Source organism: Amblyomma americanum, chromosome 4, assembly GCF_052857255.1.
Source record: "Amblyomma americanum isolate KBUSLIRL-KWMA chromosome 4, ASM5285725v1, whole genome shotgun sequence".
Lineage (NCBI taxonomy): Eukaryota > Metazoa > Arthropoda > Arachnida > Ixodida > Ixodidae > Amblyomma > Amblyomma americanum.
This window is the reverse complement of record NC_135500.1, coordinates 95,460,197-95,486,241: the sequence shown is the minus strand read 5'-3', so window position 1 is coordinate 95,486,241 and position 26,045 is coordinate 95,460,197. Positions and strand designations below refer to the sequence as shown.

Below are 26,045 nucleotides of genomic sequence, written 5' to 3'. Positions count from 1 at the left end.
CAGCAGAGAGTCGGGTTTGCAGATGAGATTAGAAAGTTTGCAGGAATAAGTTGGTCGCAGGCTGGTGATGATGAGATTTACACAGCGGCTTGATTTCACTTTTTTTTTTTTGTAGCCTCTCAACATCTGTGCATACCATGAGATGCTTATGCGGTAGTGGTGGCATAATTTGCTTATTGCTATTATTTCTTACCTTTGTGCAGATGGTGCGCAAGCAGCAGGCAACGGGGCGTACTCGTGACGGCAGCACGTTTCCCCTGAGCATCTTAATCGAGCCCGTCTCCTTTGACGATGGGGCTGAACCGAGCGAGTGTGGCAACTGTGACGGTGGCACCGGGGAAGGTGGCAGCCCAGCGGCGTCGGTCGCGAGTGTCTACAAGGGTGTGGTGTGGGTGTTTGCCAACATCAGTGGCATGATCACAGTGTTGCCAGATGGCTCGATCCACTCGTGCAACACAAACTTCTCCCTCATGCTGTTTGGATACACGCAGAACCAGCTCCAGGGAAAGGTATGTGTCGAGCTGCTGCTTGGTGGAACTTGTTTCAAGTGTGTGGCATGCCTACTGGAAATCTGGCCATGCAGATGTTATCGCGTATGCCTTGAACTTGTAGCACAACTTTGGTGGGCCCCATCAGGCACCTCTAGGGGTGAATGTGGATTTCGATGCACTTTGTTTCCATCATGCACTGTATATGGCAATGCTGTGAACTTGGCTTCACACAGCTCTGCATTTCAGACAATAATTTTAGAAAAATACATCAAGCAAAGGAAAACGTTCTGGTGCGAAACTAGTACTGCATTCGTCTGTGCATAGTGACTAGTACTGATTCTGTTTGCGACAATTTGTACTGTTTGTCGGATTAGGTGACATTAATATTTGACTTGGCAATTATTTTGCCTCCATAGTTATGCATGAAATCTAAATCGATTTGGTGCACCGGTGTAGTTAGCAATAATAATATCAATAGTGAAGTTTGATTTTAAAGATATGCCTTCAAAGGTATCTGTGCTTTGGCTACAAAGTCTGTGGAGAGGGTTTTTCAGCCATTGTTTGTCCAGGAAAATGGAACAGGTCAGCAGAAACAACAGCAGACAAACCGCAGCGGTGGCCTAGGGGTTTGAGCACTTTCTTGCATGCGGGAGGTGCGAGGTTCGATCCCCAGTGCCGCCGGGCACCCACCGGTGATACAATAGCTATAAGCTTTCCCTTGCCTGGTGCTTGGCTTCTTTAGGGTGAATTGCTTGGAAAATGGGTCTTTGGCCCCACCTTGAGAAGAAGAAAAATACCTTGTGCCATGGCGCTGTTTAGCCTCAGATGCTCTTGTGCCACAAAAATATCACAACAGCAGACAAGGTGGAAGATTCCCATCTCCTTGACCACAGCTGCAGTAGGCTACTAGATGTGAACACTAGCATCTCAAGAAAGTTGTGCAACTGTCACTTATTAGAAAGCTGTTTTTACGGCAAGCTTGTTCGCAAATATTTTTTTTGTGTGAGTAGATATTTGTGAATATATTGACATAATAAAACGTAAACCAGACATGCAGAAGGAGAACACTTTACTCTGCACGTTAAGTTGCCACCCATTTCTACAAAAAGAAAATTCATGTTTGTCTGAGCTACAGAAACAATGATGCAGACCTTCCAATCACTCATGCCTTTGGGCGATTTTTGAGGAGCAGTGGCGCTTTACCACTTCAGTTCAGAAAGTGAAAGGGTGAATGATTGCAGCAGTGCAAAATTTGAACTAACAAATCCTGTTGCTATGTGTTATGTGGGGAAAAAACTGCCTTAGCCAATTCCTACCTCGTTTCAAGCATTCCCTTTGTGTGTTTCTTTTTCCTTCCTGCCTTTTTCTAACAGCACATCACTGTGGTGATCCCCACATTCTACGATGACTTTGAGTACCTGGACACGGACTCAGTCCCACTGCCACCTCTAGATGACGACGAAGAAGACTCGAGGGCGTGCGCCTTCCTTGACGAGCGGCCAGATTCTGACACAACAGAGCTCTGCAGGTGTGTGCATCTTCCCAGTCACCCATGTACTGTGATGTCAGTCCATGTTAAAGAACCCAATCATCATCATCAGCAGCAGCCTGACTACACCCACTGCAAGCAATCCCATGTCTCTCCAATTAACCCTGTTGTTTGCCAGCTGCGCCCACCCTATGTCTGCAGACTTCTTAGTCTCATCCGCCCACTTAACTTTCTGCTGCCTTCTGCTACGCTTGCCTTTTCTTGGAATCCACTCCGTTACCCTTAAGGACCAGCGGTTACCGTAAAAACCGGAATATAGGTCGAACTTTTTTTTCAAAAAACCATGGTGAAAAGTCGACCCCCGTCTTATATACCGGTCATTGGCGGAAAAAATACGGAAGTCTTGCAACAATGGGTGGCTGAAGTCAGCAGCCTCCATCACCATCGCCATCAGCAGCAGTGCCGCCATTTTGCGTTTCAGTAGATGCAAAGCGGAAGCTAACGGCAATTTACCGTCGCCTTCAAGAAAAACACGATTGAGTACGAGGAAGCTCACGGGAACCTGGCGGCACAGCGCGAATTTGGAGTATCCGAAAAGAGCATTCAGTACTGGCGGAGGCAGAAGCTGCATATTACAACTTGCAGCAACCAGAAGAAAACATCATTTCGTGGGCAGACCGTAGTGTATCTAGAATAGGAAGGAAACATTGCGCTGCGAGCAAGATCGCTGCCTGTGACTGCCGAATGCATCCGCGTGAAAGCGGCAGAGATCGCGCGTGCCTCTAGACTCACGAGGGCGCAATTCAAAGGCTCGCCATCCTGGTTGCGGCGATTCATGAAGAGGAGGGCTTTGCTCTACGGCGCCGTACTTGCCTGTGCCAGAAACAAACACGCGGGCCTATTGGTGCGCGATATTGTTAAAAAATTTTCCGGGTGTACATACAAGCAGCATTTAAATGAAATTAAATACTGTCACCGTTGTGCAACCTCTCGAGTCGCATTTGTTTCAAAGTAAGGATGTCTTTCGGTACTTTTCCCATTGAAAAAGATCTTTTTCATTTTTAGAATTGGTTAGTTAGGGGGTCGACCTATATTCCGGTCCGACCTATAGTCCGGTTTTTACGGTATCTTTCCTTCACATTACGTGCCCTGCCCAAGCCCATTTCTTCCTCTTGATTTCAACTAGGATGCCATTAACACGCGTTGGTTCCCTCACCCACTCTGCCCGTTACACAAAGAACCCCAGGTGGTAGAAATTATCCGGAGCCCTCCATTACCTCTTAGCTTTAGTTGCTTTGGGACGTCCAACCCCATAAAACCGGACCAAATATTTTGGACACTACACTTGGAGCAGTGTTCTGCTCTAAGCATGTAAATGGAATGAAATTCCTCCAGACCGAACTGAACCTTGAGGCCATCATAGACAGGGCAACCTTGCTGCAAAACTTCATAAAAAGCAGTCCCAAAGCCGTTGAGTAATGCTCAGGCACTGGCAGCTTCTGTATCTCATGCCGTCACAAAACTTAAGTTGCCATAAAGGAACTGTGCAATGAATAAAAAGTTGCTTGTAAATGTTTTCAATGCTTAGAAATGATGCTAAGGAGCATTTACACCAAGTATGAGTCTTCGGAACTGAGCCGGCAATTTATTATGAATTTTTAAAAACCGGGTTTTTTTAAATTTGCGGACCGATTGGTGTGCTCGTAGTGACCAATTTTGAGACTAAAATCGTGAAAAAAGACGTCACTATACCCATGACGTCACCAGGCCACCACACGTTGTCATTCGCTGAAGCCACGGCAGCCATGACGTCACGGGCACACTTCCGGTAGCCGTGAAAATCGTTTGTTCGTGCCGCCGTGCGAGCCAGGGCATTGCCTTCGCGCATATGGTTTCAATTTTCCTCTGCCGCCTCCTTCTGTTGGGAGTTCCGAAGTTATTCGCAGTGGCTCGCCGAGTTGCTACTGTCGTCGCTGGCGTTCAGCCGGTACGGCGTGAACGCATAGGGCTCGATGTCCATCGCGGCCGTAAGAGCGAGCAGTCGCGCCTCGAGGTCCGGGTCCATTACTGCTAACTACAACAGACGACAAGCAAAGAAACCCGACGCGCGCCGCAATCACGCTGCCAACGCTGCTGCTGGGGTGCTAGGAGCGACAACCGGTAGTTGCAAAAGGAACGTCAGCGGATGACGTATTGATGGGCAGGGCCCAGTCCCAGAGCTGTTTTCTTTATTTTTGTCTGGTGCCCTGCGTGTATGGGTTGAGGTGGGAGAGGAGGAGCGTAATTTTTAATCGTCTATATCTTCCTTGTTATTGATGCTAGCTTAAAAATTCTTGCGTTGGGGTGACGAGCGATAAAATGCCTATCTCTCATCTGCTTTACGTAATCTAAATTAATTTATTGCATAGTCCCTTTAATAACTTTGATTGATTGTTCTACAATCGAGCAGTAAAATATTTCCCGTTGACTTCTAACTCGCTGTGTTGATCGTAACTTCTACATTTCAGTCATAATTATTAGCCTTTTTTAGTCTTCTCACTGAGGAGGAATAGAAGTTGACCTGTATCAATATGTTACCACTTTCTAATCACGAAGAGAGCACTCATTGAATATGGAGCTGTTGTAAGCTAGAACCGGCCGACTTCGCAAATAAATTGCATGCGTCTACACCGTTTTTTTTCGCACAGATCTTGGAGACTACACTACAAAACGATGGCAACTGTCCTTCTCAGCCAGGACATCGCAAGGGGGAATCAACTATCGGGGAGATAATTAAATGCAATTTCCTCGCCAGTGAATGTGTTTTATGCTGCTGCACAAATATCAGCATTGCCAGAAAAAGCCTGAGAATAAATTTTAACCGAGAACAATAATTCTAGAGAGTTGTCCTCAGTGCCCCTTTAAATAAATTTATTTTTCCATTATATTGTGTGCATACTGTTGTGTAAGTGAGTCTTAATTGGGCAACTGCAGTTGACGGCCAGGATTTCGTGACCTCACCCTTGTACTTTTGGCACTACTGCATGTGCATCCCAAAAATGGCAACAAAGTGTGTGGTAAGTAGTGCTAGCATTGAGCTAGTTCCTGAAACGGCGAGCTGACTGAACCAGGTCCCTCTGGCCCGCAGGGAAATCAGATCACCCAGCCTGGTTCATCTCGTATGTCACCTTTCACACCCTATAAAGCATGTAATATTAAAAAAACCACACTAGGGTAATTTTTTGGCCACTTGGAATATTCGGTCGAATAGTAAAGTATTCAGTATTCGATTCTCTCCAAATGTTTTGCATTCGAAATCTCGAAGTATTCATCTTAAATGAATAACGATTCTGGAACTCTAGCTTCATGTGGTTTCGGTTCAGCATGCCTCCCCCGGAATGGCACAGCGGTGTGCGCGCAACCTAAGCCCCGACTGCGCACAGTGTGCCTGTGAGTGTGCCGAAGCTGGTCTGCACATGCTTGACGCAAAAGACGCGAGCAGGCGGAAGCATGGCACCCAGATCTGTACCTGACGGGTATCTGTAGCCGTGCTACCCGCAGTGCGCACATGCCGTAACCGGCGTGGTGGCATGCATCATTAAAGAAATCTATCATGGTGCAACGCGCTTCTGCACGCTGCCAGTGCACACGCGCTGATTGGTTCCGATGGGGCAGGCGCGCAGGCAGCTGTCCGGTGCATGGCTCCTTGTGGTGTCCTCAGTTTGGACTGCGCATGTACAGTAGCTCCCCTCGAAAGCGGCTGTGGATCACGCTATGCAGGATCTCTCTAATCGGAGGACGCTCGGCTCCCTTGAAATCCGTGGAACAACTCTGTGCTGACTGCAGGTGCTGCAGCTGCTCTTCTGCATGTGAAATTCGTGAATCAAACGTGACCACACGGGCATGAGAGGAAGCTAGCACTGTGCACATGGGAGATGGGTGCTCCTTTCAGATACCTGGCACGGGTTGGCGCTGGGCGCATGGTGCATACGCCTAGCAAGTGTTTATGGAGTTGTAACTTAAAAGCAATAGCTGCGCAACGATGCAATCACAATTAGGAGCAGCAGTCTGAGGTCCCACAGATAGATCTCGCACCCCGCAAATACGTCGGCTTTGCTTGAAGGTCTACTCCCCAATTTCCGACGGCCATTTTTTGCAGGACGTTGACACAGCTTCTGTGAGTGTGTCAAAGCTTCAATGCATTTTCTCATTTTTTTCATGTAATGGCTTTGTGTGTTTGGAACCAAAAAAACCACTTTTCGCACAAGGAATTGTTTTTTGGGGTCACTCACTCTACATGCATGGTTATTTACGGGTGCAACACACCCGTAAATTACATCATTTTACAATTCCCTCAATAATGTATTCTAGCGAAATGCGCTTACGTAGACATGTTCTTTTGCATTTAACTCCATTATCCTGCTTCACAAGACTGGACAAAAGCGCTTGACAAGCGAACCAGCTTGCACCCGCAGACATGCGGCAAAAGCGATTTTGGGATGTGCGAATGCCCTTTGTGGGGCGAGGTGCGAAAAGGTGAGGCCGTTGAATGGTGGGGCCAGAGGGGATGGCCAGGCATGGGAAGTATAGAAGGCTATGGTTGGGGCACCATAAGGCTTCTTTCTTTGATATTTTTTTCCTGAACCTTCCTTGCGACAAGATGCACCCAGCGTACAGTTTGATGGTGCATACACCAACCTGTGCTTAGAGGTTGTGTTTGTCTTGCCTCTGTGAGCATCCCTTCTGGTTTGTGTAGTCTTTTGCCAGGCTGCCTGTTGCCTGGGGAGATATTGTATCCTGTGCGGCAGTGCTCCAACTAAATGTGTACATATTTGGTCTTCCCCATCAGGCCCCACAACCCCCTCGGAAAACCCTTTTCTCCAAGGGCTGGCGGAGGCAGGAAAGGTCATGGCAGCCGGAGCAGCTCGGTAACTGGCGATGACCTGCCTTTGCGACTGCAAGACCTAAGCATGACTGGCTCCGTCATCGGCTCCTGTTGTGGCTCCGGCCGCTCACTCGGCGTCTTCCAGAGGTCCACGTCAGCTGCCGAGCCCTTGGCTCCACTGCTGGGCCCTTCTGGTGAAGGTCAGGTGTCAAGCACGCCTGGTGACGTCAATGGAAACGTTGCGTCAGCCTCTGCAGACAGCCCCCGCAGGATCCCTGCTTCTAAGCTGAAGGTGAGCAGTGCAAAGCCAGGAGTGCTCATAGTTAGCCCTCCAAGATGCCATGGGCATAGCAAACTGTCAGCTTTTTACAGCCACACGTCACTGCTCACTGTGCCTACCATGTGACTGGCGATCGCCACGTCTGTAGTGTACGTGCTACGCACCACCGCTTGGTGCACACTGCGTGAATGGCGATGGGGCATTGCCAGTGTGCATGCCACACACAGCTGCACAATGCTCGTGATGTGTACTGCGTGACTGGCAGTTGTGGCTGCCACATACATGTAGTCCATAGTGGCACGGGAGAGCGTTCTGAGCACCCGAAATTCTCTCTACTGCACAGAAGGCACTTTCGGCAGGGAATTTCACATATTCATTTCTTACCGAAATTCATATGATTTGTGATCCTGTCATTGAGATTCTACTGTAGACTCATTTTTATCACAACCACATTATTTTATTCTGGGTTTCTCGCATTTTGTGCTGCTACGAAAAAAAGTGAGCGCATGCTCCCGTGAGTGCCACCTTCCTTCACTCATCACAGAAAGCATGTTTCAGTGTTGCAATCATCATATACATTTTACACTATTGTGTATTTACATGCAGAAAATTAACTCTGAGTGTTTGCGCTCTAAACCTTACAGCACCCGCTTCTACCTCTTTTTTTTTTTTCATTTGGCATCCCTTAACTGTTGAGGTAAAAAGTAAAATAAAAAATAAATAACAATGGTATACAGTTGAACCCCTCAATAACGAAAGCCCTAAAGAGCGAAATTCTTCTGCCAACGAAAAATCCTGGCACCCCCGGTGAACTTCCATAGACTTCAATGCATTTGCTCCCTCTCAACAGCGAAGATTTGTTAAAAAGCAGTCCCGCAGTAACGAAAGTTTTAGGTAGTGATCTGCAACATTTTTTCGCCACATCAGCCAGTTGGAAACAGAGAAGTGGCAAAACTGCAGCAGCACACTCATCCGACAAGTCGGGCCTGTTCATCTTTGCCAACAAGCACCGGCGCGGCCATTGCTGTTTACTTTCTGTCGGTTTGGTAATGGTGATGATAGCAACGATTTTTTTTTTTCGTTCATTGAAAGCTGCTTTTTGCTAGCCCATCTGTTGGCAACTACGCACGCATGTGACATTTCACATGACAACACCACAGGCCAACCAGCGAAGCATCTAGGTAGAGCAACGAACCCTTCTTTTTCTTTTCGCTACCACGCCGAGCTACTACGCCAGCCATGCTAGCTCGCCGTCTGCCTTGTGCACGCCGAATTCGCCCGTGACTTACTTGTGTCCAGTCGTTATTCTTGACCTGTCGGAAATATGCCACCTCTTGTTAAAAAGCGCAAGTTTTTGACGCTGCAGGAAAAGTCTGCAATCATCACCGAAGCTGCAAAAGGCAGAAAGAAGTCGGACATTGCAGAGAAATTCATTATCCCGTGCAGCTCGCTTTTTACGATTCTAAAATCCAATATACCAGCATCATGGCGGCACTTCAGAATGGCGAGCATGCACAGAACAAGAGGTGGCAACGCCGGTCTACGAAGACGTTGACAAAGCCGTATTCTAGCAGTTCCTCGACAAGAGAGCGAACAAGATGCTTTGTCTGGAAGCCTTCTACGGCAGAAGGCGATTGACTTCGCGTGCATTCTGGGGCACAACAACTTTAAGGCGAGCGCCAAATGGCTAAGCCGATTTAAAGCATGGCACTGCATCGTCACCAAGGTGTTGTCGGGGGAGTCTGCGAGCGTCAACGCTCAAGCAGCATCGTCCTGGATGCAGCAGAGTTACGAAAGCATAATGGATGAATACGAGCCCTCTGAAATTCATAATGCAGATAAAACGCTTTTTCTATGAAATGTTGCCATCGAAAACTCTCGACCTGAAGGGACAAAAATACCATGACGGCAAGCTAAGCAAAAAGCAGGTGACCATTCTTTTGTGCTCAAACATGGACAGATCCGACAAGCGTCCCCTCTTCGTAATCCGCCGGAGCAATACGCCACGGTGCTTTGAAGGTAACCGAAGGCTTTCGATCGAGTACACTGCAAACCAGAAAGCTTGGATGACGCGTGCAATATTCTCCAGCTGGCTGGAAGCCTTTGATACGGGTATGCAGAAGCAGGGCAGATCCGTCTGCCTTTTTTGGATAACTGCAGCGCCGACCACATTGAAGACGTTGTCCTGACGAGTGTCCGCTTGATGTTTTTTCCTCCAAACTACACATCCTTTATTCAACCTCTTGACCAAGGGTTTATTAAGAGTGTCAAGTCTACTTACTGGGGGAGACTCATCCGGCAGATGTTGTTAAACATCGAAATGAAGCGACCGACGGAAATTGATCTTTTCATGGTGCTGGAGATGCTTGCCGGGGCGTGGATTGCTACTTCGGCCACCTTTGTCCAGAACTGCTTCAGGCACGCCGGTTTCGCGGCTGGTCAGCATGCCTTGACAGAACCGGAAGCGAGTGTTCCTGCTAGCGGTGTATGATCTGCAGCCACTACGCGAAGCATGGGAGGCGCTTCGCAGTGTCAGTGCAATGGTGCCAGATGCTGTTGAACTGGATGACTTTTTGTGTGTGGATGCCCATTTGATTGTTCACAATTAATTCAGTGACGACGCTATTATCAACAGTGTTTGCAAAGGAAATGATTAGAGTGATGATGAGGATGGCGAAAACCAAGCACAAGGAAGGCAAGTAAGCTCGCGTGATGTGCTTGATGCTTTCTATCTTATCCGGACTTTCCTCGGCAACCACAACGACGATGAAGCTATGCATAGCTTATCAAACTGCGAAGCCCAAGTCGTGAAGCTCCTGCACAGCAATGTGAAGCAGAGCAAAATAAGCGACTTTTTTCCATTAAATTTTGGTTCTGGAAAGTAATGTGTGTGCTTATTTGTCCATTTTCGCAACAGCGAAATTCTTGCGAGAACGAAAAAGTTTTCCTTCCCCGGCGGTTTCGTTATTGTGGGGTTCAACTGTACAGTAGAACCAGGGTGATACGAATACAGTTGATATGAATTCGTAAAATTCTCCAGCCGGAGTGCCTTGTGCACAACGTATGAAATTACGGATGTTCTGAACTCTCTTCCGTGCCACATCGGATGATACGAACACGTGAGTCATGATAGCACACTCGAGCACTAAGCGCGGCCCTCACATCGCCAAAATCGTGATAGCTAATCACAGTATGCACCGCGAGCAGTGAGCGGCGGTGCGCAGCCCTCACATCGCCGAAATCGTGATCGCTAACCGTGCGGTATGCACCAGGACTAGCGTGGCCGTACGGCCGTGAATAAATCCAGTCAGCCGTAAACAGATCTGCGTGCACGCATTTTCTATGCTTCTGCTTATGAATTTTGTTCATTTGGATGATACGACTTTTTTTGCGACCCCGTCAGATTCGTATCACCGAGATTCTACTGTATTATGTACATGACATTAGTATGTTCTAAATTAGAATACAGTCGAACCCGGATATATCGAACCCGCATATTTTGAATTATTGGCTATATCGAACACACAGATTACCCCCTTGAAAATACTATGTAAAAGTATAGGACAATTGCGTAGTATATCGAATTCCATTTTCGTTGAACATTCGATATATCGAACGGCGCGCTGCGCCGCGCCCCTGGAAGGTGCGCTTTTCCCAAAGACATTCGTGTCCGGTCCTGAGAGGTAAACTTTTCCGCAGAGTCAGTCAGCAGGCTCCTCCTCTGCGCATGCGCGGCCGTCGCCTAGCGACGGAGACGGAGAGCCTTTCCCCCGTTCTTGCGCCCCACCGGCGCGAGCTCTCTCGCTCCTCCTCTACCGCCGGCGTGTGCATTGGGCAAGGGCATTGGAGCTCATCGAAGAGAGCGCGCGGCATGGAGACGCGGCAACGTTTCCAAGCCACGCTTCCTGGGAAAAGGGAGAGAGAGAGAGTGAAGGGTCGGCACGGTCGCTCGTGGGCCAGGGGAGACGAGAGAGCCAGAGAGGGCTCAAAAAACGAACATAGCGCCTTCGACGGCCGATCTTTTTCCCCGCTCTCTTCTTTCTTTTCCCTTTGTCGTTCCTACGCAGCCCCGTTGACTGTCGCTCGAACAGGCTTCGCTCGGACTGCTCCATCTGCACATCGTGCGTGTTGTTGTGCGTACCTCTGTTTCAACGTGCCGTGTGTGATTGCAGTCATCTGGTGAGCTATGGCATCTGCGGACATAAAAAAAGAGGAAGAATCTGGACTTTGCAAGAAAGCTTGAAGTAATCCGGCGTGTCGAGAATGGAGAAAAGAAGTCCTCCGTGGCAGACGCATTCGGCATTCCGCGGAGTACTTTAAGTACGTTGTTAAAGAACAAGCAGGACATCAAGCTTAAAGCAGGTGAGGAAAGTCGCTCGGGAGCGTGTCGTGTGCGCCCTGCTGCTTTTGACAAAGTGGAGAAGGCACTCTACACGTGGTTTCTTGAAATCCGAGCGAAAAATATTCCCGTGGATGGCCCGACCTTAATCGAAAAGGCCAAATGGTTTGCTACGGCTCTTGGCGAAGAGAACTTTTGCGGTGGCACTGGATGGCTGCAACGGTTTAAAAACCGCCACGGCATTGTAGGAAAGGCCATTTCAGGCGAAAGTGGGGCTGTCAGCAGCCAGGAGATGCAGCAGTGGCTTTCTGAGGAGTGGCCGAAGATCACTGAGAAGTTTTCGCCTGCAGAAATCTTTAATGCAGACGAAACTGGTCTCTTTTGGCAAATGTTGCCGAATAAGACACTCGCTCTTCGTGGAACCACATGCCACGGTGGTAAAATGAGCAAAGTGCGTGTGTCGGTGCTGCTTGCAGCCAACATGGACGGCTCGTGCAAGCTACGGCCATTCGTGATCGGGAAGAGCAAGTCACCACGCTGCTTCAAGAACTGTAAACAGCTTCCCGTCCGCTACGGCTGTAATAGGAAGGCCTGGATGACACGTCAACTTTTTGTTGAATGGCTGCAGGCTTGGGACGCTGAGTTGGGCAAGTTGGGCCGCCGAGTTTGCCTTCTGGTAGACAACTGTTCGGCCCATCAAACAACTTGCAAGCTGCAGCACATCGAATTGAAGTTTCTCCCGCCGAACACCACAGCGAGACTGCAGCCCCTCGACCAGGGTATCATAAAGGCATTCAAGGTAGGCTATCGGAAGCGACTTATTCAACGGCTCCTCATAAACCTCCGCATGGGAACCGATCTCAAGATTGACCTGCTTGGCGCGATCCAGATGATTACCGGCGCTTGGGGCGACGTGAAGCAGGCCACAGTAGCCAACTGTTTTGGCAAGGCAGGCCTTGAAGTGGCTAGAGATGAATGTCCGGAAGCTTTAGATGACGATGAGTGCTTGGAGGACGCGTTCCGCGACTTGTCCAATTTTTCCGGCACCGTCCCGCCCGAAGTTACTGTTGATGACTTCATTAACGCTGACAGCAAAGTTCAAGCGGTAGCCGACCTCGCTGATGAGGACATTGTGGCCGGAATAGCTGGCGTTCAAGACAGTGATTCCAGCGACAACGAGGGCAACTGTGTTTTTGAAGAAACGCGTCCGTGCACAGCCACTGAACTGGCGTCAGCGTTCAGCCTGATTCGGCGCTGTTGCGGCGAAATGGAAGGCACTGGGCTCTCGCACCTAGACAGTCTCGAGAAGATTGAAACTAGTGTTTTAAACTTCATTTCCCAGAGGAAAAAGCAGCCCAAAATTAGTGATTTTTTTTCCGTGAAATAAAGCGCTTTCATATTGTGTGCACATGCTATGTGATTCGCGGCTGTTCCAATTGGTAAGCCACAATTTTTTATGATCGCGAGTGCTTTTTTGGCCTATATCTGTATATCGAATTTTCGCTATATCGAACTATTTTCCGATCCCCGTCGAATTCGATATATCCGGGTTCGACTGTAGTATGCTTCTGCAATTTGAGACTCAGGTTTTGCAAACTTAACATCCTCACTCGAGATACCCTATAAACGCATGTAAGGGCTGCACCCGTGTATGAGTCGCACCCTGTTTTCCCTAAGGAAATATTCAAAAAAAGAAAAAGATCCCTGTAAGGGCCGCACCCAAACTTTCCAGGACCGACGCGGGAATTGCCTTCGATATACACACATCGAGCATTGCAGTTTTAGCACGATGGGCAAGCACCTTAATAGCTACATGGCTGGGAGCTTGCTGTCCAACACTGCAAGCGTGCGGCGGCCAGGAAATTCAACATGGCCGAGAAGTGCGTCTGACGTTGGTGCAACCAAAAGGATGCATTGAGGAACACAAGCTGCAACAAGTGCACTTTCCGAGGCAAGCCGTGCAAGTTTCCCAAACTGGAAGAAGGGCTGCTCTGCTATGTGATGGAAGTGCGGAACAACGGTGACGCGTTGACAACGGACATGCTGCGCGACTTGTGGGATAAGCATTCACTAGAGCACAGTACCAGCTCAGAGTCAAAATACTCCGCGAGTGACACTTGAATGTACAATAAATGCTGGTCATTCCCTGATTGGTGTCTTTTTGTGTAAAAAAATTTTTTTTATGCACATTGCATCTATGGGCCACACCCCGAAAATTGGCCCTTGAATCTGGGAAAAAAAGTGCGGCCCTTACGGTTATATGGTAGTTCAGAATAATTCTGTGCGTTTTATTCTTTCCATCTACAACTGCACTAGCAGCATTACTTTAATGAAACTAGCACTGTCACTGCCAACTCTTGAGATCTGTAGGAAAGTGTTGCGCCTGCCTTGTTCACAAAATTTACCATTGCAGCCAGTTGAAGCATGCATTCATTTCGCAGCAATCTTATCGCTCAGCTCACATCGACCGCCCTTGTAAAGTAAACGTCATCAGTTGTAAAACCAACGCATTTTATCATTCGTTTCTTCCTTGTAATCAGCAGAGTGGAATCAGCGTCCCTTCGACGTCTCGTTAATAACAAACCGCAACTTATTTCGTGCAACACTCTCAAAATAGTTTGAAGCTGATCCCCGACATTTTTGTCTAGTAATACTCGGTTATCTTGTTTCCAGTTCACTGAGTTCTATGTGTGTGCATGCACCGTGCATGATAGTTCCACCTACTGTCCAACTGTTTATTTTCGCCGTTTCTTCTCACATTCGGATAATTCTGCTTTTACATGTATTTGTTTCGTTATTTTGCGCTCTTGTTTGGAGTTGTGTATTGGCTTTTGTTTTGTTTTAGGTTTTATTGTGGTTTGTTTATTCTCGCTACCGTATTTACTCATGTATAACCAGCCCCGGCATATAACCCGCACCCCTAACTTTGAACTCCACGAAAAAAGAGCCTCTCGTATAACTCACACGTTTACCTAAAAAAAAAAACGATCGAAAGATACAACTGCACACTCATTGATCATTTCGTTTTGCAGAACATTTATTCATACGACCACCACCAGGTTACTGGTTAGCCGATTCTCAATCGTCGCTGCTCTCACTGCTGCCATCCGAGGCTTCATCGCCACTCTCAAGGACGTAGTCGTCCTCGTAACCATCCAAGCTGTTACTGATGGTACATTTTTTAAAGCTTTTACGCACCAAGTCGGCCGGTGTCGCTTTCCACGCATCCACGATCCACTGGCACAGCAATGGAATATCGGACCTTCGCACGCATCCCGTCGGTGTGAGGGCACAAAGGACGTCAGCCATCCAGTGGGCATACAGCTGCTTCGTGTGTGTCTTGAACAGCTTGTTCAGGAATATGTCGAGTGGCTGTAGCATGGACGTCATGCTGCCAGGTATTATAACGAGGTCTATACCGGTCTCGGTGAGGCAAGCCTTCACTGCATCAGTGCAGTGGCCTCTGAAGGAATCCAGTACGAGCATTGAGCATCCACTACGAGCAGCAGTTCTGCTGCCGATTTCTTTGGCAGTAGCTATAATCTTTAGCTTCTCTTTCGCTGTGAAACACTGCCGCCGAGTATCACTCATGACGCCAAAACAAAGCAGGCAAACAGTGCAAACTGGGGTGTAGTAGATGAAACAGCGCCTGACACTAGGCTGAAAAACGCTTGCTGAAGAAAACGTGGCCATTGGCATGGGGAAGAATGAACAGACTATGAATGTGTATTTGACTACGCCTTTTGTTTGCTTGACAAGCGTCTATGACGATGGGGATGGAGGACTACACGGGGGAGGCCTACGCGCATTACCGTGAAGCCGACCCCTCTCCCCACAAAGAAAAATTCGTAGATAACCCACACCCCCACTTTTTAAGCGCGTTTTTTTTTTCATATTTTGGTGCTGGTTATACATGAGTAAATACAGTATTTTTTATGTATCACTCCCCTCTGTAATGCTTCTATGCTTGAGGGTAATGAAATGAAATGAAAAAACTTAGAGCAGGCTTTTCATTGTGGGCGGATGAAGGTTTAATAGGGTAGGGTCTTGGAGACATGCTCCAGTTATTTTCCAGTGTAACGATTTGATCCAGTCGCCGCACATGGCCTGGGCGTATGGCTTGCATGCTGCTTCCAAACTGCTGCCCTTTGCGTTTTGCACACCAGGCAATCTTGAGGAGAATCTGCTCAATGCTAATTTTGGATTTTTTATGCTCTGTGTGTTTTATTAGATTCAGAATGTTAAGGTTTGACTGGCGTCTTTCGACCCGGTTGAGAGCAAAGAAATACAAAAATGCCCGTCACTGTGCGATGTCGATGCATGTTAGAGAACCCCAAGTGGTCTAAATTAATATGGAGGCCCACGATATAGTGTTTCTCACAGCCTGTGCGTCACTTTCAGACATCAAACCCGACAATTTTCAATTTTCGAAGAGAATCTTTTGGGCATCCTGTTTGGATATTAGTATTTATTAAGACAAACCAGCTTCCTTTACATTAATTTGGATATATTTGGTTTGCCTAGTGATATGACTGCTGGGAACTTTTCTTGATGCGTCAAGACCTAGCCATTCATGTTGTAAAAATTCATAGTAGTACAGAACTCGCTGTAGAAAGTGATAAATTTCTGGGGGTCAAAGTTTAACTATTTGGAAGGTGGAAAACCCAGATGCCTGAATAGTTTTGTGGGCAGCGAAAGGCAGAATTTTTTTTTTAGCCCTCTTTGTTGTGGCTCAGGCAAGTAAATTTTTGTATTTGATTGAAAAGCACCTTAAAGAAATGAGAGACCAAGCCAAAGAAAGCATGCATACACTGGAAGAGGAGTGCTGATTATCACAGGGGGTGCTTTACTTGATGGCAGAAATAGACGTACACACGCCCTTAGCAGAAGAAAAGAAAAAGAAAGGACAAACCAAAGGGTAAAAGTGAATAAAATAGAACAAAACAAAGACCTTTTCTTCTTTTCTATATTTGCATGCATGCTCCTTTTCTGAGAATGGCACAGAAGAGAGTGGCTGATGCACTTGGAACTGGATTTTTGGCAGCGGTGTGCCTCAACAATATCGAGTATTCTTTGAGCTCAGTGTTCCAATGTGATGGCTGTATCAGCTAGGAAATTTTCGTTCTTTGAATTCCATAACTTCTTGTGGGTCACGTGCCTGCTTTCCAGAGCTCCCTGAGTGCTGATGTCCTGGGCAGCCCGCTGCTTCGTGGCGACGGGGACATCTCTGCCTTGTCTTCATCGGCCCAGCTGCACCAGCAACAGCAGCAGCGCTTGAACAGTACAGCGGAAGAGGAAGGCACATTGCCTGCGGGACGCTCGCTGAGGGACCTCGCGGAGGAAGAGGAGGAGGCTGAGAATGATCTGCTACCACTCGGCAAGTTTGCGTTGTCCGAAAAACTAATCCCCACGACTTGCATGACCTGGCAGCCCTGCTATGTGGAAATTCACAACAGGATTGCATAAATGCCTTGTTAGCTTTTCGTAGCAATGCAAGCCAGTGCAAGACATCGTACACCAGATGAAGGCCAGCGGTCATCTGTCGTCGTCCTTCATCCTGTGTCCCATGTTTTGTGCTGCTTGTGTTGTTGTGAGGAAAGTGCGGTAAATAGCATGTTAACCGAATCTCGCCTAGCCCATACTTACATACATTAATTTTTGGGGCACACATCGTTTTCGAGACTAATCTTTGAATTGTCCTTATTTTTTAGCTCGCTCCTTTAGTATAATGATGTGAGGAGGGAGGCTACGAAACCTGCTAACATACAGATGAAGACACAGCTGCATAATTTTTTCAGTAATGTACAGTGAAACCCTGATACATTTCCGGTCCATATGCTCAATATCGGTCTAATTAAAAATGTCCCATAGTCTCGCCACTTTTTTCTTTCAGTTAATATGTTCTCGGACAATAGTTTTTCATATACTACACTTGACATTTCGGAAAATTCTGCTTGTATTATACATTGAGTGACCAACCACACTTGTGCAAACATGCGAATGGGCTAAACCTGGGGGCATGCGTCATGGAGAGCAGGATTACAGTGGAAGTCTCCCGCTTTGGTGGCTTCTCAGTAATGCCAAAGTACAAAAATGCAAATCATAAAAAAAATTAAGTACTCTTACATACGCGTGAGCCATTCCCATGAGGATGCGATATGAGAAACAAGACAGCTTTTTTGCTCTACCTTGCCACAAGGGTGGCAAAGCGCCTGAGAACTGTAGCGACGCACTTACATACGAGCGAGCCGGGCCTGGGAACGCAGCATGAGAAGCGAACATTGTGCGACAGTGAGCCACCATGGTGCATTGATGTGAGGGGGTGAAGCAGTCAAAAATAAAGAGGAAAAGATTCCGGCAACTTTCACCATTGCTGTCGGCAGACCAGATGTGTTGCAAATTTTCTTCCACACTAAGAACAATACAAATGCGGATTGAACTCTGCGAGCACTCAGAAAGGACTTGTTCAGTCTTCCTTCCTAAATAACATTTTTATGAGATGAAATTGTCAATAAATGATTTTGTACCTTATTCAACAGTTACACTTTTAAAGATTAGGTGGTTTCGTTTCTCTGCTGCATTTTTTTTTTAACATATCAGTGAGCTTCTATTATAATTACATGTTTTTTATAAAGGCGGTGAAAAAAAGATTGCACATTGAATTTAAGAGTCACATTGCAGTGGCAAATTGCGCAGGTGAGTTGAGGCTGCCCACGTCAGACAGCTTCCACTCCACATCAACAATGACGTCGAGCACGATGCACAGCTCGGAGGAGAACACCCAGGAGGCGTCGGCGCGTCGTCATGACTCGCATCCGTCCACTGCGTCGGGCGTTGACGTGGACGAGGCAGCCAACGAGCGTGCCTTCCAGGCAGAGCTGAAAACGTTCCGCAGCTGCGACTCGCTCCTGAGCATTGCCGAGGGATCCTATGCGGGCCTCGGCAGGCATCGGGATGGCTCACACATCGGTGAGTCTGCTGTTGCATATTATTGTTTTGTTGTTGTCTTCGTTGGCTTGGACCATGTGGGCAGGATGATGCTTAGTAAATCTCAATGACTGGAAAGGATAGTTGATAAGCAGGTGTGCTAGTACTGTATTTACTTTCATACAAGAGCACTTGCATAATGAATGCATCCCCTAACGTTATTCATCAAGACTTAGTGAAATTTAATTTGACAAAAGTGTAAATTTTATCTCTCATAATTTGCAGTCCTTGCAAATTGGTGCCAGTTTTCGTGTCAGAAAAAGTGCATTCATTATGCAACCGAGTATGGTATGTTTCGTGTTGTTGTTGCCGTGAACCTTCCTTTGGTTTGTCTAGGATAGGGTGTTGGAAAGATGAGCATGTAAAGGTGTGGACAGAGTAAACAGAGCATGATATTTATTTCTAAGTGCATTCACTGCTTCCCTGTTGAAAATGAAAAAACATTTTTTGTTCGTAAGAAAGCGCACTGGTGTCCACTATAGGCTTGCATATACCATAGCTCGCAATTTCAATTAGGCAACGTGTCTAAAATGCTAGAAGCCGATTGCATGCTCCATTTAGTTTTGTCCACACCTGTACAGTAGAACCTCTACACTCTCGAGCCCACTTATAATAAACGCTCGCTTTGTATGAATGAAGATGACATGACTGTGAGAATGCACATTGTGGCTGGCATGGCACTGAGTCTCGGATAGAATAAACATTCCCAGTTACAGTGAACACACAGGCATCACAAGCTTGCACATGGGGACATGCTGTATGACCGTGGTCCTCATCAGGGATGTACATAAGGTCCAGAACTACGATCACTTTTGCTTTTCACATGAAAATCGTGAGAACGATGCAGGTCACGTGAATGTAAAAAAAAGAAAGACGAAAACAGTTAGTGCTCCACGCGAGCATATCACGGCTTTGGCACACATCGAGGTCGCTGTGAAGCTTGCATGCTAAGGGAACAATCCTGCAGCTAGGAAGATGGCGGCTCGTTCATGAGCTGCTGACAAGGTTATCTGCCCTCCCCTTCAAACATGGAACCCCAGTAATCTTTTCATAGCGGGCCATAAACGATGAGATCCTGTTGCGCCTGAGCTGAACTATGGTTGGCCAGAAAACAAGATGCACTCATCCTTCATGTTCTTCAGTTCCTCCAGTTATCACTGTGCCATGTGCATCGATAATTTATTCCTTCAAAGTCGGATTAAACATTACCAGCTGAAAGCATGTTTGCCTACTTGGCCAAATCTGCATGTTTGTATGATGGGTGGTGGTGCCATGTGGCAACATGCTTTTCCTGTCTGCCATGGCCATAGCTGCATTCCACATAGGCACTTTGGTTTGCACTATGTCTATGATAATTTTGCTCAATTTTGTGCATACCGAACTTTCAGCTTTCTCTCAGTGTCTGCAACCTTGATGCAAAGAATAGGATCGTTTTATTGCAGTAAATAATACCTGACAAAACTGTGAGCGTGGTAACATGCCCTCCACTATCTTCATACTGATTTTGCCACCAGTGCAAATACGTAGAACTGTTGTTGTTTTTTTTTTCTGAATTTCTAGTGCCGTGTGCACATTTGAAACAAAGTGTGGTTGGTCCCACAGTCCCTCGGGTGTTTGTTTTGTTTGCCGAATCCTGCAATATCCATGTTACAATTTTCAAGCATTGTTGCACTTTGTACGAAGGTTATACATGCCAGTAAAAAAATAAAGCGTTGCATTATGAAAATAAAGAAACGGGCCTCCTTCAGGAAAAGTGTTTGTTTTGAAATGAGATAAGAAGTGGCACCTCAAAGGGCTGCTCACTCACTGATTGCCTCTGTTTGGCTTTCAACGTTTTCCATGTGGAAATTCACAATCACCGTTGAAATCCACATTCTGGTTACCACTCTGCAAAGGCGGCCAAGTGCTAAGGCCTGTAGGTGCAGACATGACCACATTCACTGCTGGCTGACACATGCGCTATACCTAAAGGCGATTTTTGATGCAAGCTAGACCTAAATGCACCTCTCAGGTTGATGACAGCGCCGCTGCGGTGGCTCAGTGGTTATGGCGCTCGGCTGCTGACCCAAAAGACGCGGGTCTATACCTAAAGGCGATTTTTGATGCAAGCTAGACCTAAATGCACCTCTCAGGTTGATGACAGCGCCGCTGCGGTGGCTCAGTGGTTATGGCGCTCGGCTGCTGACCCAAAAGACGCGGGTCCGATCTCGGCCGCGGCGGTCGAATTTCAATGGTGGCTAAATTCTAGAGACCCTTGTACTGTGCGATCTCAGTGCACATTGAAGAACCACAGGGTGCCGAAATTTCCGGAGCCCTTCACTACGGCATCCCTCATAGCCTGAGTCACTTGGCTATATTAAACCCCTATAAACTATAAACCAAACCATCAGGTTGATGACAGGCAAGTTCTCTGTGCCAGTGCTGCTCGCGTTACTTGCTAGCCAAGACAGCTCTGTGCAGTGAAGTAAAGTCTCACCAGCCAGTGCCAATGTGGTGATTTGTTCATACTGCGTAAAAAGCACACCACGAAAACTCCACCTTAGAAAGTCCGATCTGTTGTGTCTCATCCACTTACTGCAAATGCTGGAATATAACGAACGAAACAGCACATGATCATTTATAATAAGCTGGCTAAACTGTACAGCGAAGTTGTCTGGACTGCTATAAAAGTTTCACTTTATCAGACAATTCATTATATCACTTGCCAAGCTCAGATTCACATCCATGGAATTATTTCAGAATTCGAGCTCTTGATTGCAAATAGATGAGCAACACGCTGAAACAAGCAATATTCAGCTTCTCCATTTCTGCCTATCCTATGTTTAGTGCCATCTTAGAAATGCCGAGGGCCAAAGCAACTTCAGCTTTCTCTTGGTCTTCATTGCAGAATTTTTCTTCAGCACCAGCATCTAGTGAAGTCAACATTTCATTACGTATTTCAACATCTGTTAGTATGCCAGGCGTCGTAGCCTTGCTGTCTCACTGCACGAAAGCTTCAATGTTGCATGGGTACCAGTTGCAGTTCCTATACCTTACTGATACAGTGGCATTCTTGCCGGCAGGTGCCCTCTCACTTGTGAGATTATCAGAAAATATTTGATGAGAAACAATATCCCAGGATGCTGCTATATAGTAGAAGGCCTTTAGACAGTAAACAGGTGCGAGCTTTACGGGATCTATGATCTTTCTGCTCCAAATTTTGTGCTTTGTATAGATTGCTCTTCTTTGCTGGGTTGTTATGTCTTGGCTTAGGTTCGCAAAAATGGAGAAAAACTGCTACTTTTTATGTGCCGAACTTGATTGGGACACGTTTTTTCTTCACTTTATCCATATCTTGCTGTATGTGGGTTTTAAGCATCAACTTTATAGTGTAATTGCTTTGCAGCTAAAATGCAAATATTTATGGGACAATTGTTTGTGACGCAGTCGGGTTATATGAGGATATTCATCATGGACTGTACATGTCAATGGTGAACACATTTGATGCAGGTCGCTGTTCTGAAAGTGACCGACAGCCTGCCTCTTTTTTTTTAAAGAATAATTGCTGGCAAATCCACATTTAACAATCTTGAGCAATATAATGTTTGTCTTATGTTAGTGGTTTAATGTATTTTTTGAGGTGCTGTGTTGAGGTGCACTGAGGTGCTTCTGCTAACAATTTTTCAAAGTGTAATTTAGAACTTTAGTGGATTCGTTCTCCTTGTGTGTTGGAAGGTTCCGTATTAGAAAATTATAAATGGTTATAATTATAATTGCACCATGCAACCTATTCTTAAATACTGCACAAGTTCTTGAAGCGTTTGCTTCGAGATTGTTCGAAGCTAATTAAAACAGTAAAATCTCGCCGCACGCAAGCATGGTAAATACCTATTATTTTCACGGTTACACTCCTCTCTTTGTAGAGAGCAGCACTTGTTCCCCTCATTGTGTGCGTATCCTGCGGCAAAGATTCAAACCCGCCAGCCAGACACTTGCTAGGAGCTCGCTGCAGTGTTATGCCTGCTCAGAGATGCTCCTCCTGTGTGCAGCCATTGTGTACCAGATCCGGAGGGTGGACCTGGAGGAAGGCTCATCCATCTACTGCCTCTGGGTGTCACGTGACCTTGAGGTGGAAGGGTGTCCTCCACAGTATCCAACCCCATCCTCTCCACTCCGCTCACTGACCCTGGGCTCAGTTGGCTCTGACACTGAGGCGTCACGCGAGGACACCAGTGATCATGTGAGCAGGATTTTCCCTTGTACACAGCCGGATTCTTTTAGAAAGAAAAGTGAGCACTCAGTGTGTCTGTTACATTGAGTCTGTGGAATGAACGAGAACTAAGGGTGACTAAGGAAGAGAGACATTTGGACACTTCGGTCATAATGAGGATGGAAGGTAGCACGACACAGAAAGGACAAGCGTATGCATGGCTCCTCTATTCATTTTCTATTCCGTGTTGCACTACAGTCTGTCGTCAGTAAAGCAATAAAGGGATTAACTGACCAAAATGGGTTTCAAGATTATGGCGGGATTCAAAACTCTTGCCTTTTTTTATTGACACAATTGGCCATTCTGATGGGGATGGAATTAAGATTTATAATCTTAATCTTGCTAAAATTATTTATGTGCTGTTATGTGCATTGTTTCTTTTTTTCATTTAGAATCAGTTAAACACACAATCAATTATCTATCAATGAATTAATCACTAAATGCGTGTTTTATTTATTGTGCAAAAAGAACAAGACATAGGAGGGCTCGAAAAAAGCCTAGCAGTGTCCACTTGATGACAAGACTTGAGCCCCCATGAAAAGTGTTTGTTGTGTATATTATGATTTATACTCTCTTCAGAGCAACTTGCAATGGGAAAAGAAAAATGTAGGGTATAAAGTGGTGCTCTTTTTGCATTGCAAAGTTGAAGTGTCACGAGTTACTGCTACAGTAACGAAATTTCCGCCACAGCGAAGTATTTCCGATTCCCTGTCAGCAAACTATATAAGGCAGTGCAATTATTTCCCCCCACAACAAACAATTTTCGAAGCAGGATGCACTTCAACAAAATATTTATCTGTAAGCAGTGGATTTTTTTTTTCCGCATCCAAATATGCTTATCTCATTTAGTTTCACCAAAAACGGCTGCCAAAGTCAGTTTGCACTTTCAGTAGTGCTGCTGACACTCCACATGGAATCGGATATGGTCCGGTGCCGGCGACGGTTTTGTTGACGGCTCGGGGGCTCAGACTCTACGCTTGGTACCAGAGGCTGTTGTTGCGAGACGGCTTGTGGCTTTTCCGCTCACTTCATTTGCGAGAGCATAATGGAAATCAGTTGTGCGTTCATTTCAGTGTGAAATTACTGTGTCGACAGTGACAAGTAACAACTTCAGACGTGTAATAATAAGCGATGGCTAGTTACAAAGGACTTTCTCTGTGGCTTCTGTGGGGAGCACTTTAGGCCTAGTGACACCAAGCAAGCGTAGCGCAGCAATCTGCTGTCGGGCAGTACATTGTTGCAGGAAGCACACCATGGATGCACTCCAGTCTCACTTTAGTGCTGCAGGCAAGCATCATGTTAATATGCTATCTTTTTTTCCCATTTCTGGTGTGCCTAATACAGGCACAGTGGTTCTTGGTGCAATTTCAACAGGAAGTCACATTCCTGGTATGTTCATACCGTGCATTGCAAAATGTCTTAGAAGAATCGAAATAATCGCATATCAGGTTGTCATCGAAAGCCTAGATTTTGATGTGCATGCGACCCCTATTTAATGCACAGTGAGGTGAGCGTATGCGCACTTCAGCCACGCTGAAATGCCGGAGGCAATGTGGTCCTGGCACAGATTTTATCGCAGGACGAAAGCAGGGCCACTTTTGTAACACGTGTGGAAAGAAAACGTGTTTTAATAGCCAGTGTAGCAGGTGCGTTTTTATTATGCGAATACTGTCGCATCCCGCTTCAACGAAATTCACATGACCCATGAAAAATTTCGTTGTCATGAAATCGGGTCAGAACATTAACAGTTAGGACCAAATAGTTCATGAACAATGCTTATTTTACGAAAATGTCACTTTTGGTCTTGCAGTTTCGAAATGGGCGTCGTGGTGATTTTCTTGGCACTCCAAAAGTCTCGTAATCGCGTAATAAAAGCACCCGCTACATTTGCTACCAAGCCTAATGCGTTTTAAAAGCGCCTTTGCTTTAATCGTGCGTGAACCCGTACTTAGATGACGCTGCGTGAAGCCATTTCGGTGTAGACTACGCGCGCGCGCGCATCACTGCACGTTGAGTAGCAGTCACATGCACCTCGAAATTAATCCTTTAGACAATGTACCAAAAATGTAGTTGCTCCGATTCTTCAAAGACGTTTTGCGATGCACGTTACGAACGTACCGGCGGAGTGTCGTTCTATTGAGACATCCGCCAAGAACCACCGACACTCGCAGTGGCTGTATTCGGTCAGCGCCAGAATGCACCAGACGGGGGAAAAAAAATAAGCGTTTAACGGTGGTCGCCTGTGGCGCAAAAGCGAGACTAGAGCGCATCCTAGCCGGCTTCAGGCTTCTTGCAACGACGCGCCTCCCACCGGTGCGCCAGGCAACAGTGGATCATTGCGCTTCGCTTGCTCGGTGTCGCTAGGCCTAACACCTAACGTGCTTCACAAAGAAGCCTTGGAAAAAGCACTCTGAAACTGGCTACTGGTTATCATATAACGTTTATTATTTTCACCGATTTTCGTTGATGCGATTGCTTCACACTGAAGTGAATGCTGCAGAACTCCTTTGCGTTGGCGAAGCGAGCGAAAAAGCCGAAAGCCGCCGTGCACCAACGACCGCGGTTCGCAAGTGCAGAGTGCGGGCCGTCGGCAAAACCATCGCAGGGAGTCGTGTGCCGCATTGCATGTTTATGCACACATGACTGGATATTAATTCCGATTCTCCAGGGAATGTCAGCTGCGCTATTGAAAGTGCAAACTGTCTTCGGCAGCCGTTTTTGGTGGAACTTAATGGGATGCGGGCACGTGTGGAGGTGCAAGAAAAAAAATTCGGCTGCTTACTCGGAAAAATTTAATTCAAGCAGAACCTCGCTCTCAAATTGGTTCATTGTGGGGGAAAATAATTGCATTGCCTTGTATGATATGCTGATGGGGAATCAGAAATAATTAGTTGTGGTGGAAATTCGCTGTAGCATTCGTTGTAGTGGGGTTTGACTGTACATGCGTTGTCCGAGAGTTCTGGAGCACCTAGAAAATCATGCCAAGGCGTCAATTTCGAAACAGCGAAAGAGCAATGATGACCGATTTTTGGAAAGAAACGTTGTTCATGAACTATGCAGTCTATGCTAGTATTGAACTGCTAGTATCGTTGTCCTATTTCATGACAGCAAAATTTACACTTCAGCGAAATCTTTCGTTGTAGCAGTATTTGACTGTTGATTGGTCCACAAAAAGCCTACTAAATCCCATTGAGACATGCATTAGCAAGCTGTAAATATAGTCATTTGTATGCAGTAAGGTACTTTTGTCGGTGAAGGAGTGGTTTGACACCATCTACACTCAATTTTTGCGATTTTGTCATTTTTTTTAAAATCTCGTTCCTTTCTTTTGACAAGCTTTTCCCAG

The 26,045-nt window shown here is 46.5% G+C and overlaps 1 protein-coding gene across 2 annotated transcripts in view; it reads left to right on the top strand.

The window, feature by feature from the left end:
* Positions 1 to 26,045, top strand: part of Pask (PAS domain containing serine/threonine kinase) — a 107,199-nt gene that overhangs the window by 63,498 nt on the left and 17,656 nt on the right. For both annotated transcript variants that reach the window (XM_077661227.1, XM_077661228.1), the window contains 6 exons: positions 204 to 509; positions 1,865 to 2,019; positions 6,809 to 7,136; positions 16,633 to 16,840; positions 18,160 to 18,432; positions 22,479 to 22,669. In XM_077661227.1, the coding sequence (XP_077517353.1) occupies positions 204 to 509; positions 1,865 to 2,019; positions 6,809 to 7,136; positions 16,633 to 16,840; positions 18,160 to 18,432; positions 22,479 to 22,669 (1,461 nt within the window). The remainder of the gene's footprint in view (positions 1 to 203; positions 510 to 1,864; positions 2,020 to 6,808; positions 7,137 to 16,632; positions 16,841 to 18,159; positions 18,433 to 22,478; positions 22,670 to 26,045) is intronic.